This window comes from Myotis yumanensis, unplaced genomic scaffold, assembly GCF_028538775.1.
Source record: "Myotis yumanensis isolate MYYU_CA2020_CCGP unplaced genomic scaffold, mMyoYum1.0.hap1 SCAF_3, whole genome shotgun sequence".
NCBI lineage: Eukaryota > Metazoa > Chordata > Mammalia > Chiroptera > Vespertilionidae > Myotis > Myotis yumanensis.
The window spans coordinates 117,685,064-117,699,791 of NW_027223754.1; the positions used below are offsets into that span (position 1 = coordinate 117,685,064).

Genomic DNA, 14,728 nt, shown 5'->3' on the forward strand with positions numbered 1-14,728 from the left:
AGCAGGCTGCAGGCAGACAGGGGACTGGGAGGGGCTGGGCGGGGAAGCAGAGGATGGGCCGAGACCCACCCCTGTGCCTACCACAGCCTCACAGCCCACAGTTCCTTTTAAGGTGCACAAATTTATGCACTGGGCCCCTAGTAAATAATAACAGGAAGTTAAACCAGATTAAAACTACCCCATTTTAAATGAACAATTCTAAGTGAGTAAGATATTAAGTATTATCAAGTAGCAATGTTCTAAGCTTACTATTTTGATGTTTAAAGATATGACTTATAACATTCATTCATAAAAACAGAAACACAGTTTTACAACAGTTTAATAAAAAAATAAACCTAGATAATCAGTCATAGTAGAAACAAAGAGTTTAATACAGCTACATCAAATGCAACCTTTGCAAAACTACTTACATCCAAAGAATCCTCCTTCAGTAGGATGAGGGCCATATTCTGTGATACCAACCGGCAGGAATATCCTAAGTAAAAGAAAAGACAACACATGTGAATTTATCATTCCTTCCTTGAACTAAACGTTTTTCAATGGTTGTTTGAATTCAGTCTCTCTTCGTATATCTTTCTTATTACCACTTTAAAGCTATCGGTTCATACAGAAGAACTGGGCAAAAGTAAGGGCTAGAAAAGTAAGTTTAAATTGATTTTGATTCTTGCAGGCAGTTTGAACAGAACTGGTTGGGAAGGTCTTCATAACTAATGGCTAAAATAAATACTTGTCAATTTTCTGCAGATTTGTCTTTATCCTTATCCTTGTATAACATTAGGATAAGCCTTGGGCAGGGGTCCTCAAACTTTTTAAACAGGGGGCCAGTTCACTGTCCCTCAGACCGTTGGAGGGCCGGACTATAGTTTAAAAAAAAACTATGAACAAATTCCTATGCACACAGCGGCGGCAAAAAACCCAACACCCGGCGGGCCGGATAAATGTTTTGGGCGGGCCGCATGTGGCCCGCGGGCCGCAGTTTGAGGACCCCTGGCCTCGGGCTTTCTAAAATAATAGCAAACACTTTAGGGCAGTGGTTCTCAACCTTCTGGCCCTTTAAATACAGTTCCTCATGTTGTGACCCAACCATAAAATTATTTTCGTTGCTACTTCATAATTGTAATGTTGCTACTGTTATGAATCATAATATAAATATCTAATATGCAGGATGGTCTTAGGTGACCCCTGTGAAAGGGTTGTTCGACCGCCAAAGGGGTCGCGACCCACAGGTTGAGAACCGCTGCTTTAGGGAGACAAATAAAATCTTACGGTGCCCCTATACTATCAACATGAACTTACCTATCATCATATCGAGATCCCTCATCTGCTTTTTAAAAAGCAAGTAATTCTCACAACATATTTCAAAGATATACTGTTCTACATTGAGAGTCACTTTTCCTATCAAACAGGCACTTTTCCTATCAAAGCAATCTCCATTTCAAGAATTAAACCTGGATTTTAAAAAGAAGTTTGTTTTGGAACAAAAGTCTTTCAATATTAATTCTTTTCAACAATTTCTATCACCTTTTTATATAAAGTTATCTGTATAAATGATGCAAGAGAGTCTTTTTCACTTTTCCCCCAGAAGGTGCACATATTTCCTATGAGGCTCTTTCCTCCTCAGGCTTTGCAGTCCTCTCCGGACAGCTGGAGACACTCTGCCACACCATACACTCAGAGCCTCTCCAGACTGCCCCCCTTCAAATCCACACACTCTGGGAGCAGGCGGCTTCAGCAAACCCCAGGATCAGAACCCTAGCCCTTCTTTCCAATCACCCTCCACCCTCTCAGTGCCCCCTGATAGAGAGCTGGCATCGGCATGTGATTTTCACCAATCTTCATCTCATTTTATCACATTGAGAAAGGACAAGAAAAGATGCCTTCTACTTAGAAAACTGGCCCTCGAAACCACTTGTTTCTCAGTACCTTAAGCTAACGGAGCAATGATTTACAGAATATGAAACAAATCATCAGCACATAGAATTTCAACCTTGCAGCAAGTACATATATGATAATCTCAAGAAAGGGCCTTGCCAAGCTGGTGTGGCTCAGTGGTTGAGCATCGATGTATGAGTCAGGAGGTTACAGTTTGATTCCAGATCAGGGCACATGGCCAGGTTGTGGGCTTGATCCCCAATAGGGGGCATGCAAGAGACAGCCAATCAATGATTCTCATCATTGATATTTATCTCTCTCTCTCTCTTCCTCTCTGAAATCAATAAAAATATATTCAAAAGGAGGAGGAGGAGAGGGATAGGGTGAGGGAGGGGGAGAGGGAGGGGGAAGAGGAGGGGGAGGGGGAGGGGGAGGGGGAGGGGGAAGGGGAGGAGGAGCAGGAGCAGGAGGAGGAGAAGGAGAAGGAGAAGGAGAAGGAGAAGGAGAAGGAGAAGAAGGAGAAGGAGAAGGAGAAGAAGGAGAAGGAGAAGGAGAAGGAGAAGGAGGAGAAGGAGAAGGAGAAGGAGAAGGAGAAGGAGAAGGAGAAGGAGAAGGAGAAGAAGGAGAAGGAGAAGGAGAAGGAGAAGGAGAAGGAGAAGGAGAAGGAGAAGGAGAAGGAGAAGGAGAAGGAGAAGGAGAAGGAGAAGGAGAAGGAGGAGGAGGAGAAGGAGAAGAAGGAGAAGGAGAAGGAGGAGAAGGAATAGCAGAAGCCTAAGCAATGCTGGTCCTAAAGCAAAGAGAAGCCAGGACTCTCCTTTGCACAACAGCTGAAATACCCGCCCCACAGGTGCTACATTTAACTAGAAAAGGGGATAGGCATTGAATAATGGACATGTCACAGCACCACTGCATGTTTGTGCTCAATTCTCTTCAGCAGGTCTTTTTTCATCTTGAGGAAACCCTGCTAAAAGGCACACAATTTAATTCAAGACAGGCAAGAATTAAGAACAAGGAAATCATTGGTTTGTTTGTTTGTTTGTTTGTTTTGGAAGGAGACAAATATTTTTGTTTGTTTATTTGGGAATATAGGAAGTATATCCTTCACTGTCATTTGAGAGGGATATTTTATAAATCACCTCAGACACAAATGTTAAAGCACAAAATTATGCCTTTTAACCCAACTGTTATTTTTTTAAAGCAATGCCATAAAAATATAGCCCAAGCTGTTAACAATAGTTATCTCAAGGAAATGAGGTTATTTCACTTATTAAAACCACATATTATTTTAAAAATTGAAACAAACTGAATAATTTAAAATCATCATAGCACATGGGCTAATATCTGCTAAACCTCTAGAACAAAACAAACAAAAAAGGAAGAAAACATGAAACAATTTTCTATGCATTTTCAAACTCGTTCATGTCTATATTTTAACAATAGTGATGAGTAAAACTGCAAACTTCCCAGCATGCCAGTAAAATTTCTGCATAGTAGGACTAAAATAATTGAACTCTTTTGTTTCCTGTTAAAATTTTACAAATTTATTTATCCTTCCCATAAAGTCTTAGATTAGGTCCAGAAAGGAGATTTATATTTTATTTTCATTCACAAAAGGGGATATTACAACCTGAATCACTTCCCTCTATGTTAGGCTTACTCCTTCTTTATCCCCAGAGACTTCCAGCAACTTAACGCAATATGGACTGTTACAAGTTTAGTATAACTGATGCAAAAGGATTTGCTGGTAGTTCTTTATTTAAGCAACAGCTGCAGAAGTGAGCTGTAATTTTTAAGCCCTAGCTTGCTGCTTTATTCTATATTTTTCAATTTAAGAGAAATGCCACTTGACAACTGAAGCTGCACAAAGACATTATGGGAAAACTTGAAGTATTTTTTTAACCCATTGCAAGGAGAGGGCAATAAATAAAACCACTGACACTTTCATGAATTTTAATATAGAAAGCTAAAGGTTTCAGAGAAGAAACAGGTTGTTGGTGGTGGTTTTTAAATTTGGAAAATGAAGTGAGATTTTGCTTAGAGAATTATCACACAGCACACTTGCTCTAGATAGACCATGGAAGTTGAACACAGTTAATTGTGACTTAGCTAATGTGGCAAATCAAATTATGTCAATTCAGGTTTGGAGTGCTTGATTTCTAATGTTTTTGGATAAAATGAGATCAACTCTTGGAGAAGAGCCAGGTATGAAATGTCAATCCACACTTGTAAATTGAGATCTAGTCCTTTAATCTCGCAGTCTAACAAGACGACCATAAAATGACTGAGACAGAACCTCTGGGATTTCACTTTTTACTACATCTGAAACGAATGCACACTACAGAGGTCTTAGTCTTTCAACTACCTGAGTACAATCAACATTCAGAGAAATCAAAATAGTACAGTCTATGGTACTTAGAGGACTTGATTTTAAGACAATAAAATAACAATTCACACTAGAAAATATTACCAAACCAAATTTCTCAGTTTTTGCACCAGTATCTCTTTTTTTGAGGCAAGCTCATATTATTAAAGACTAGAGGCCCAGTGCATGAAAATTCATGCACTGGTGGGGGTTCCCTCAGCCCAGCCTTACCCCCTCTCACAGTCTGGGAGCCCTCAGGGGATGTCCTACTGATGGCTTAGGCCCGCTCACCGTGGGGAGCGGGTCTAAGCTGCAGTCTGGCCTCCCTCTGCAGGATGCAACCTGGAGGATTAGGGGAAGGCGCCGCCCCCATCACCGAGCTGCTGCTGCCAAAGCTGGTGGCAGGGGCTGCTGACCCTTGGCCCCTCACTTCTTAGCACTGGCCCTGCCCCCTTGTGTGTGTGGGGGGGGGGGGAGGCGATCTGGGGCCAGGCCGGCTGGGGGAGGGGCTGTGGGAGGTTGAGGAACCACGGTCAAACCCTGTCCAGCCTCTGCGTAGGCTCCAGGACCTTGGGCCGCCCTGCCTCTCCCAGCGCCGGCTCTGCCTCTGTGGAAGGAGGGGCTGCGCGGCGCGGGTGGGACAGGCCCAGGCCCTCGGCACCGCTGCCTCTCCTGCGCCACTGGCCCTTGGCCCTTGCAGCTGCTGCAGCTTTGTCCGGAAGGACGTCTGGAAGACATCTGGTCTAATTAGCATATTACCTCTTATTAGTATAGATATCCAAATCCACTTTTTTGGGTTACAGTTTTGGAAAGGTTAGGAACAATTTATCCTTCCTGACATCCTAAGATCAGATTAATCAAGCTAGGCACTTTTGGGATTCAACGTGATTCCAAACCCTCACCAAGTATGTTGCTGCCTCTAAATATTTTCACAGAGAAAGTGGTCAGTCATTATTTGAGTGTGAGTGTATGGAGCATATTGTCAGACATCAGGAATGGATGATAAAACTTTACTATTCCAGATGGGGCCACAAAGGCTCAGTGCGGCGTTCTTAAGTCATCTGTAGAATGAAGAAGCCAAGGACTTGCCCATAGAACCACACCTGGGCACCTTTCCCTCCAGACCCTTCAGACCCTTCCCAGGGATGTTCCATCACATGTAAGCACACACTCAGCCTTGCCTTGTAGTCTTCTCCCTGAATTGGCCTATCGTGACCCATTCTGTGCTTAGTCTTTTTTTTTTTTTTTCCTCTTCAACAAACTCTTAAACGCTCAAGTTTTAATCACATATTTTTCCTTCTGGGAAGTGAATATCAAGTGTGGTGATCATGTGCTCAGGTTTTCAGCACTCTCATATCTCTGTGACCTAGGCTAAGTTGTTTGATAATTCTGCCTCAGTTCTATCTTTGAAAAGGGGATAATGCTGATCTCAAAGGGAATTAAATATAAAACTTATGTAAAGAACTTATGTAGCACAGTATTTGGCACATTATAGCTAACATTTACTATTATTAACACCAGTCATGCTTAATACCTACATTGTATAATTACTACTTTCTCATCTATGTCACTCTTTAATTTGTCTCACAGTTAACTCATCCCCTTAGTAAAGAATGTAAGTTCCCCAGGCTGAGAGAGTAGAACATCAGGCAACAATGCCAGCTGCAGGTAATCAAAGAAATAACACATCTGACGTTCCTGGGGAAAACAACACTAAGATTGCGAATGCCACAAACAATGCCCAGCTTCCCCTAAGACGGGGATTTGTTTTCCTTTTAATAGGCGATGCAATCTATGGGCAGTAAAGAATGGGCAAGCACCATATTTAATCACATTTTAAAAAAATTAAACTTCTAAGACTATAAGAAGTGGTTTAAAAGTATTAAATGATGAGGAGCAAAATGCAGAGGGCAATTCCAACTCAGACATGGATGAGAATGGAAGCTATTTCCAATTTTCTGACTATAAAATGAAATACACACTAGGATTTTGTTCTCACTCATCCCACATGCACTAGAAACAAATTACAGATTCTGAAAATTTCACATCTATTGCCTAACATTTTAATAGATGTTTTATCCATTGGTAATAAGGAAATGACGACTACACAATTCACAAAGGCTACATTTGAGATTTCACTTTAGACTAGCTGATGCCAAACTTTTAAGCTAAAATAGAAAATTGCACTCCTTGAAACACAGCTAGTTAGCATAAATACAAGCACGGCACAGCAGGGGTCTGGCATTGTGCCAGTTCTAAACTACCTACAACCTACAGGCAAGATGACTGTCTATCTACATAATGCTCACTGGCTCATAGGAGACACAAATATCCTGGAACTTAATTTGACTAAGTATATTTATTTTCCAGGCATGAACTAAAATAAATTATCAAACTATGATTAATAGGTAGATCAAATACTAAAAAGAGCCAAGAACCCAAACATACCATATGTCATCCTATATAATAAAAGCATAATATGCAAATCAACCGAACGGCCAAACAGTGGAATGACCATCTGGATGACCATCCGGAACCACGCTATGACACCCACTGGCTCCAGGCCAGCCTAGGCGGGTGAGATGCAATTGGTTGGAGGCCCAGCCATCGCCCCATGATCACCCCGCAGAGTGAGGCCCAGCCCACTGGCTAGCGGGGCGGTCAATCGGGGGGGCTCCACGATCGCCCCAAAGAGGGAGACCCTGGCCACTGACCAGCGGGCTGCGGCAGGTGGGCAGGGCCTCCCTCTGGAAGGGAAGCCAGTGTCGGTAGCCAGGGGAAGGAAGGGCTACTGTTATACGAATTTCGTGCATTGGGCCTCTAGTCTAAATATGAACTCTGACTACATGTACCACTAAGGACATGTTGCCTTAAAATTTTAAAAGTTGACAATCATAAGACATCCCAATTTCAGAGATGTTAAAATATAAAAACAATGTGCATCTTCAAATGAATAAAATATACTACCATTCTCCTCCTGTCTGCTAACTCAAATTTCAGGGAACAGATTTTGCAAAACCTTATGAATCTGTTTAAAATGAGCCCTGCATCAGAAGTCAAGAGCCCTGAGACCCAGTTTTTGCTTGGTCATTAAGTAGAGTGTAATCTCTATAAACTCTGAATTTCCCCCTTGAGCTTAAGACTGTTCACGTGTAAAGACTGAAAATGGTGTCCAGAAAGCATGCCCAGCACAGAGCCTGACACTCAGCAGACACTATTCATTTGTTCTCTTTTCCTGACTTCATCTAGAAGTATGACTACTAGACACTTGATCTTCCTTCCAAATATCTTCTGGGTACCCTAGATGCACCTAGAATGCACAAAAATGTACAGAATATCCAGTCAGTATAATAAGAGACAGATCAATAATGGTTCATGTTACTGAGGGTTAGGGTTAAGGTTAGGGTTACGGTTTGGGTTGGGTTAGAACACAGGCTTTACAACCCAGACTATCTGGAGCATGACCTTGTCCTACATGTAGCTGTTGTCTGTGATCTGACACAAGAGAGTCTAATAAAATGACTGGATGTCTACACATTCTGTAACATGTGCAGGCTCAACAGATATCCTAAGTCAGAAAATGACCTTTAATCCCTCAATATCGCCCAGGGTTACTAACTTGAGTTCTGAATACAAAGTGAAAAAATAATTCAGACATAGTTTTTCCAAAGTACATCAGTGCCTGAGCTGTTACAAGCCTACTTTGTGACACCCAAGAGATGTTTGAATTCAACTAACACACTAGCACAAATGTAAGTAGAGACAAGCTCCAGGAGAAATATAAGACTTTGGCAAAGTCATCAGCTTATAAGTAAGAGGCATAGTGGTCTTGAAAATTAGCTATAAAAGATCAATTTTAAAGTATTTTATGGATGTGAGAGTTCTGGAACCCAAGCTACAAATGTTGTTATACATTCTTTAAAAAACACACACAAAATCATATAATTGTTATTTGTAAAAACTGGACAGGTATCAATTATCTCATAAGGCTCAGAGAAGCCTCACTGTGTGCAAGTAAAGTCTTCCTCAGAATAAGAAGCCATTTGTGTTTCTGGGTTGATTTGCAGCCCTTTGCTTTTATTTGTATTTATTCCAAACTTGGCTAGACTCTGATGAGCTGCAATAAACAAAAGGAGCAAGCAGGAAGAGGGACATGTGTGCTCCTAAGGGCAGGGTGATCTGGCTGTGGAAATTAAGTCTGGGTCTAGGGACACAGAAAAGCTGTTAGTCCAACAGAAACACTCAAGATCTAGAAAATTTAAAAAGCTTATCACTACAGTTCTATTTTAACTTGTGGGAGTTACCCACTTCTTTCATATTTCTCTAGAGGAGCAGAAAACATACCCCTAAGTCTTTTAAAATATATTTTTATTGATTTCAGAGAGAAGGGAGAGAGATAGAAACATCAATGATGAGAGAGAATCACCGATCAGCTGCCTCCTGCACGCCCCCCACTGGGGATCAAGCCCACAACCTAGGCATGTGCCCTTAACGGGAATCAAACCCAGGACCCTCCAGTATGCAGGCCAACACTGTATCCACTGAGCCAAACCAGCGAGGGCATACCCCTAAATTTGAACTAAGAATTTCCGGGCAGCAGTCAACTTTATGTACTCTGTATGAACAACAGGAGCCATAGTTCAATAGCAGTTGCTTTAGGCCAAGTTTATATGGGAAATTATACCTGAAGGGCCAATGTATATACATATAGAGAGAGACATTATACCAAAAGCCAATGTATTATCCTTCATTTATAAAAATGTTATAATATCACCAAAAGGTTATAAGAAATAGGTTTTTATTTTTTAGTAGTAGTGATAGGCCTTCACAGAAATTTCATCACACTATTCTCCAAAAACTTGCATTTGAGAGACATCTATCACAGATCAATGGACAGTCTATAACCAATGCTTCAGAGGCTGCTCTGAATCACATATTACTCTTCTGTGACTTTACTTTCAGTTGGTTGGGAGTTCAAATTGCATTTGATTAGCTATACCCTTGAGAAGAAATTATTAATTTTTTTTTTGTCTATTTAAAAAAAGAGATGAGATTTGGCTGGGTGGCGTAGTTGGTTGGAATGTGTCCCATGCACCGAAGGGTTGATAGTTTGATTCCCAGGCGAGGCACACGATCTCTCTTTTTTCCTCTCTCTCTTAAATCAATAAAAAAAAAAATTTAAAGAGATGAAATTCATTCAATATGGTAGGTATTGTCTATAATTGAGGTTATCTAAGAGATGGAGCTGATTCAAAAAAGAAGGTTTAGGGAAAGGGGCACCAGGAAGACTACTCCAAACAGGACAACAATTCAGATGTTCTAGTATGTTTCTTTCTAAAATGATCTGTGACAAAGAATCTATTTTCATAAATACATTATCAGTTATGTAGTCCTCATATTTTTATTTTATCACATATATACCACAGCTTTTTACACCATAATGGTGACAGAAATACCAGATAATTTAAAAATAATTCAAATAATCAAAACTAGATTTTTTTAAATTAGTAGTTTCAATTCCTTTTCAGACTTAAAATGTACCTCTTTAACACTGATAGAGTTATTTGTACTTAAATTTCTTTTCTTCAATATTCATTTCTGTATAACTTAGCAACCAAAGAGATTGCCAACTCAGATGGGGAAAAGAAAAATACAAGACTCTTAGAAAAATCTATTAATTGATAAAATCATTAATATGGTTATCTACCATATATATATCCTATATAATAACAGCCTAATATGCAAATTGTCCTCTCAACTGGGAGTTCGACCGTTTGCTATGACGTGCACTGATCACCAGGGGGCGGCATGGAACCTGGCAGGCGTTGGTGACACGGCACTGGCAGCAGTGGAGGTGCTGCAGACCCTGATGGGCTCCGACAAGAGATGGACAGAGGCAGGATGGTGGAGCAGGTGAGTGGGCAGCACCAGGCCAAGGCAGGCACAAGCCACTGGTCACCAGCCAGGAGCCAATCACTCCGCCGCCACCAGGCTCCCAGGCACTGAGGGAGCCGGGCAGGGACCTGATGCTCCATGATCCAATTGCAAGGCAACCAGTGGTGCGATCGGCACCCATAGGCAGTGACCAGCGGCAGCAGTGGGGGTTGGGGCTGCCACCCTGTTCCCTCAGCACCTGGAAGCCAGGCAGTGGCAGGGCGATCAGGCCCTGCAGGTGGCGACCAATGGCAGCGGTGGGGGGCAGGTGGCCAGGGGAAGGGAGGGAGTACCTGGTGGCAGCCAGCAGCCGCTAGGGACCCTATAAGTGCATGAATTTCGTGCACGAGGCCTCTAGTGTATATATATAAAAGCCTAAGCAACTGTCCGACCAGTCGACCATTCGCCTGGTAGCTATGACACACAATGACCACCAGGGGGAAGACGCTCCAACCAGTAGAGGAGGGGGCCTGATTCCTCATGGAATCGGGCATGGGTTAGGTTGCTGCTAGGGCACTGTTGGCCCCGAATCTACTTCACCCATACCCTGGACCCAGAGAGGTCCCTTGACCTGGCCTGCAGGGATTGGGCCAAAACCAGCTCTCCTACATCCCCCAAGGAGTCCCGGATTGCGAGAGGGTGCAGGCCAGGCCAAGGGACCCCACTGGTGCATGGCCTCTAGTAATTATATAAAATAACTGCATATGTAAACTTAGTGAAAACATGCTCTTAGTATCTTAGACTATAACTCTGTGAAGAAGGCAATAATAAAATCAAAGTTGTTAACTCTTAAATTCTATATCCCAGGTAACTGAGTTTAATACTTTTCAAGAAGATGTAATATTTATAATGTTTATAATGGGTAGATAATGCTCAAAAGACCATCTTCATTTGATTTCAGTAAAATTTTCTTGTCTTAGAATGAAGAGCTCTATGAAATATAATCTTCAATGCATTTGAGGAACCCCTAGTTGCTTCTACAAGACACTTTAAAAACAACACAAAAACCAGCATCAGGGAATTCTTTTAAATTAATTACCTATATTGATTGCAGTTTCTTGTTTGTCTCCTGTCAGCACCCATATTTTAATTCCTGCCTTCAGCAGATTTGCTATGGTTTCTGGAACACCTGCTTGAAGGCGATCTTCTATGGCTGTGGCTCCAAGTAACAGTAAATTCTAGATTGAAAAATATCTTCAATTAAAGATTGGTACATACTTAAGAGCAGCATTTATGGCAAAACTCTGACAAAAGAAAGGCAGTCAAAATGCTGTGAGACAATGATCATGTTTCCTCTACATTAAATCTTTGTTTGCAGATAGTTAATATCTAGATGTGTGGCATTTCCAAGCTATTGCCAATGTCCAAACCTCTCCATACACATAGGCATCCAGTAGTCATTTATTTCTTTGTACACCGGCATTTTAGAACAGAAGTCACCTAGCAGAACAGGTGGGCAAGTTATCCTGAGGATATTAATAGTATATGAGCCCTCCCTTATAACTCTGAAAATGACTCAAGTATCATATATATATATATATATATATATATATATATATATATATATATATGCCTAAGCAACCGTTACGACCGAACAACTAGAATGACCAGTCGACCAGTCCCTATGATGCGCACTGACCACCAGGGGGCAGATGCTCAATGTAGGAGCTGCCCCCTAGTGGTCAGTGCACTCCCACAGCCAACTTCCTGTGGCTGGCCAACCGCCCACAGTCCCTCTCCCCAGCTGGCCAACCGCCCGGGGTCCATCCCCCATCCCTTTCCCAGCCGGCAGGCCCCAATGGGTGGTGATGCAGCAGTGACAGAAAGAGGAGGAGGGGAGGCAGGGAACCACTTGGTGGTGGGGTGCCAATGGCAGCTGCGGTGTCCGGTGTCTGTTCCTTCTGTGCCCGGCGACCATAGCCTCCTCTCCCAACCCTGCCGGGGCCTTCAGGGCTGAGACAGGGAACCGAGGGTGGATGGCGGCAGACACCGCCCCTTTCCCAGGGAGGCCTAGGGCCAGCTCCCTCCTCGGGGCCAGCAGCCAACCTCCCTGACCCTCCCCTCAGGCTGGCAGGCCCCAATCGGCCGACTGCCTGCCCTCCGCGGTGGCGGCACAGTGGTGAGGGAAGGAGTTGGGGGGAGGCGGGGAACCGTGTTGGCATCTGGAGTCCGTTCCTTCTGCGCCCAGCCTGGCGACCATCGGCCAGGCCTAGGGATCCCACCTATGTGCAAATTCATGCACCAGGCCTCTAGTGTTAGAGTTAAAACATGAAAAGAATGGATTCATTGATAAGAAACTGATTCAACTGATGAGAAAAGCCAACTATTTCTCGAGCATCCACCATATATGCCTGGCATTGCAGGTGCAGGTCACCTACTTAATCACTTTTTTCTAACTCCAAAAGTAAAGCAGGGCAAATTGAATTCAGTTTTAATCCCACCCAAAATCCAATAATGACAAACAAGTGAATATAAAACTCAAAAACTGAGTATAAAAAAGCAAAGTGGAAATAAACAACAAACACACACATACACACAGGGATGAAAAAAAAGCAATCAAGTGATGACTTCAGAGTTATAAGAAACTGAAAAAATGGATGGACCAATGGTTGCTGATATGAAACAGAAAAAGTTGAAATCAAGCTCCCAGATTTGAGTTGAAAGAAAAACAAAAACAATCAAACAAATGAAAAACTACAGGCCAAAATAGAGTCACTATCACTAAGCCATGCCACTAAACCAAAACTTAATAGCTAACCTAATTGCATTTTCAGCCTCTCCCTGCAATGAAATTTTAAACCAATCAGGCTGGAATTTCCTGAGAAACACTAGTGAGGTAATCTGCATAATAAAATAATAAACCCCCTACCAATCCCTTCCCAACAAAAGACAACCCAGCCTAAAAATAATCCTTTCTTTTCTTTTACTAATAACTCCCCTGACACACCGTTAGTCTATAAAAACCTTCAGAGCGCCCTTCTAATTGCTAGATAGGATGCTACCAATTGCTTAGTAAAGCCAATAAGATCTTCAAATTTACTCAGTTGAATTTTGTTCTTTAATAGGGAATCCAATCTGTAGGAAGCTACCTAAGGTCTTGGGATAAAATGAAGAAGACAACAACAACAAAAATCAAAGTAAGCAACATGGACTAGCAATGGCAAAACTTTAAATTATTAGAATACATAGGTGCGAGAATTCTTAGTATGTACAGTGTCCTGCCAGCCTATGAATTCTCATTGCTCATGTAACTCAATAGGATAAGATCATCTTGTTAAGCCTAATCTTAGGCAGACCCAGAAAATCATTGATGCTGTGTTGACCTGAAACTTCTTAAGAAATCACTAATGCTTAGCCGAGGGTGGCTACACCTCAAACAGTCCATAAAAACTAAGTGTTTCTTAAAACAAGGTAAGAAATGGCTAAAAACTAGTGGTTGAGATACCAGAAAAGAGAACATCACTCTATAGCTAAAAGAGTCCTGCTCCGAGACTTGTTCAACAGGTGGGTAAGCCCCTCATCGGGCAGTAAGGAATTTATCATGTGCAGTTACCTTCTCAATGATCTCATAACACTCCTCCAGCCGCTGAGCTCTGTCTTTCAATATAGTGCTGGCTTCTTGATAGACTTTCAGCCATTCCTCATAATCACTCTCAGAGAGGTCAGCATACGCCAAACAGAGAGTCCGCAAGCCTGCAAAACAACCACAGTGTATCCTGATGGTGCCACTAGTGGTGGGGGCAAGCGGGGTACCTTCCCTCCTAGCTAACCTCATGTGCTCCATTTCATACCAGCATGCTCAAAAACTTCTAAAATACCAGCTGCTTTTTAGGTCACTAATTCAACTTTCACACATCTAAAAAATGGAATTCAAAAACAACTCTACTGTATTTTAACATAAACCACCTTTTCTATAGATTTGCAAGTACGTGAGAAGCTGTGAAAGTAAATTCCCACAGTAGAGAAGTACGGGAGTCATGCAGGATCCATCTTTATATGTGCAGTAGCAGGTATCAGCAATTAGAGGAGGCAAGAGGTACATTTCAAGACAGCAATAAAAACGCAATGTGCTACCATGTAAAAGATCCAGACTTTCAAGCAGCCGTGTGTGTGTGTCTGTGTGTCTGTGTGTGTGTGTGTGTCTGTTCTGTGTGTGTCTGTGTGTGTGTGTCTGTGCATGCAGCCATAGGAGCACACGAAGAAAAAGCAGCAGTCAGTACTTCAGCAAGGCTCCAGCTTTCATCACATTCCCTTGCAGGAAGCCCTGACATCAGTGCTGTTTAAAGCCCTTCAGAGAACTCTTTTCCTGTTCCTCTATGGGTCCAATGAATTATTTCCTGTAGTCATTAGCTTCCTCTGTACCCCTCACGCTGGGTAAGCCAGTGTCATAAGGACCACAAGAGAGGGACAGGAAAATAACATGAGTTTTCCAAGAAAGGGAACCATAACTACAAGCTGATTGTACAGACTGATTTGGCCTGCCTTTTGCCTCTGCACTGCTGGTTGGAGTCAGCAGAGACATATGTAGATAACTGAATATGGAACTTGCCACACATCTTG

At 42.3% G+C, this 14,728-nt stretch overlaps 1 protein-coding gene across 2 annotated transcripts in view; it reads right to left on the reverse strand.

Moving 5' to 3' along the window:
- The window catches only part of ATP8A2 (ATPase phospholipid transporting 8A2), a 692,529-nt gene that overhangs the window by 437,443 nt on the left and 240,358 nt on the right, over positions 1-14,728 (reverse strand). For both annotated transcript variants that reach the window (XM_070409448.1, XM_070409449.1), the window contains exons 22-24: positions 13,722-13,861; positions 11,208-11,346; positions 411-475 (exon numbers count right to left, since the gene is read on the reverse strand). In XM_070409448.1, coding sequence (XP_070265549.1) covers positions 411-475; positions 11,208-11,346; positions 13,722-13,861 — 344 coding nt within the window. The remainder of the gene's footprint in view (positions 1-410; positions 476-11,207; positions 11,347-13,721; positions 13,862-14,728) is intronic.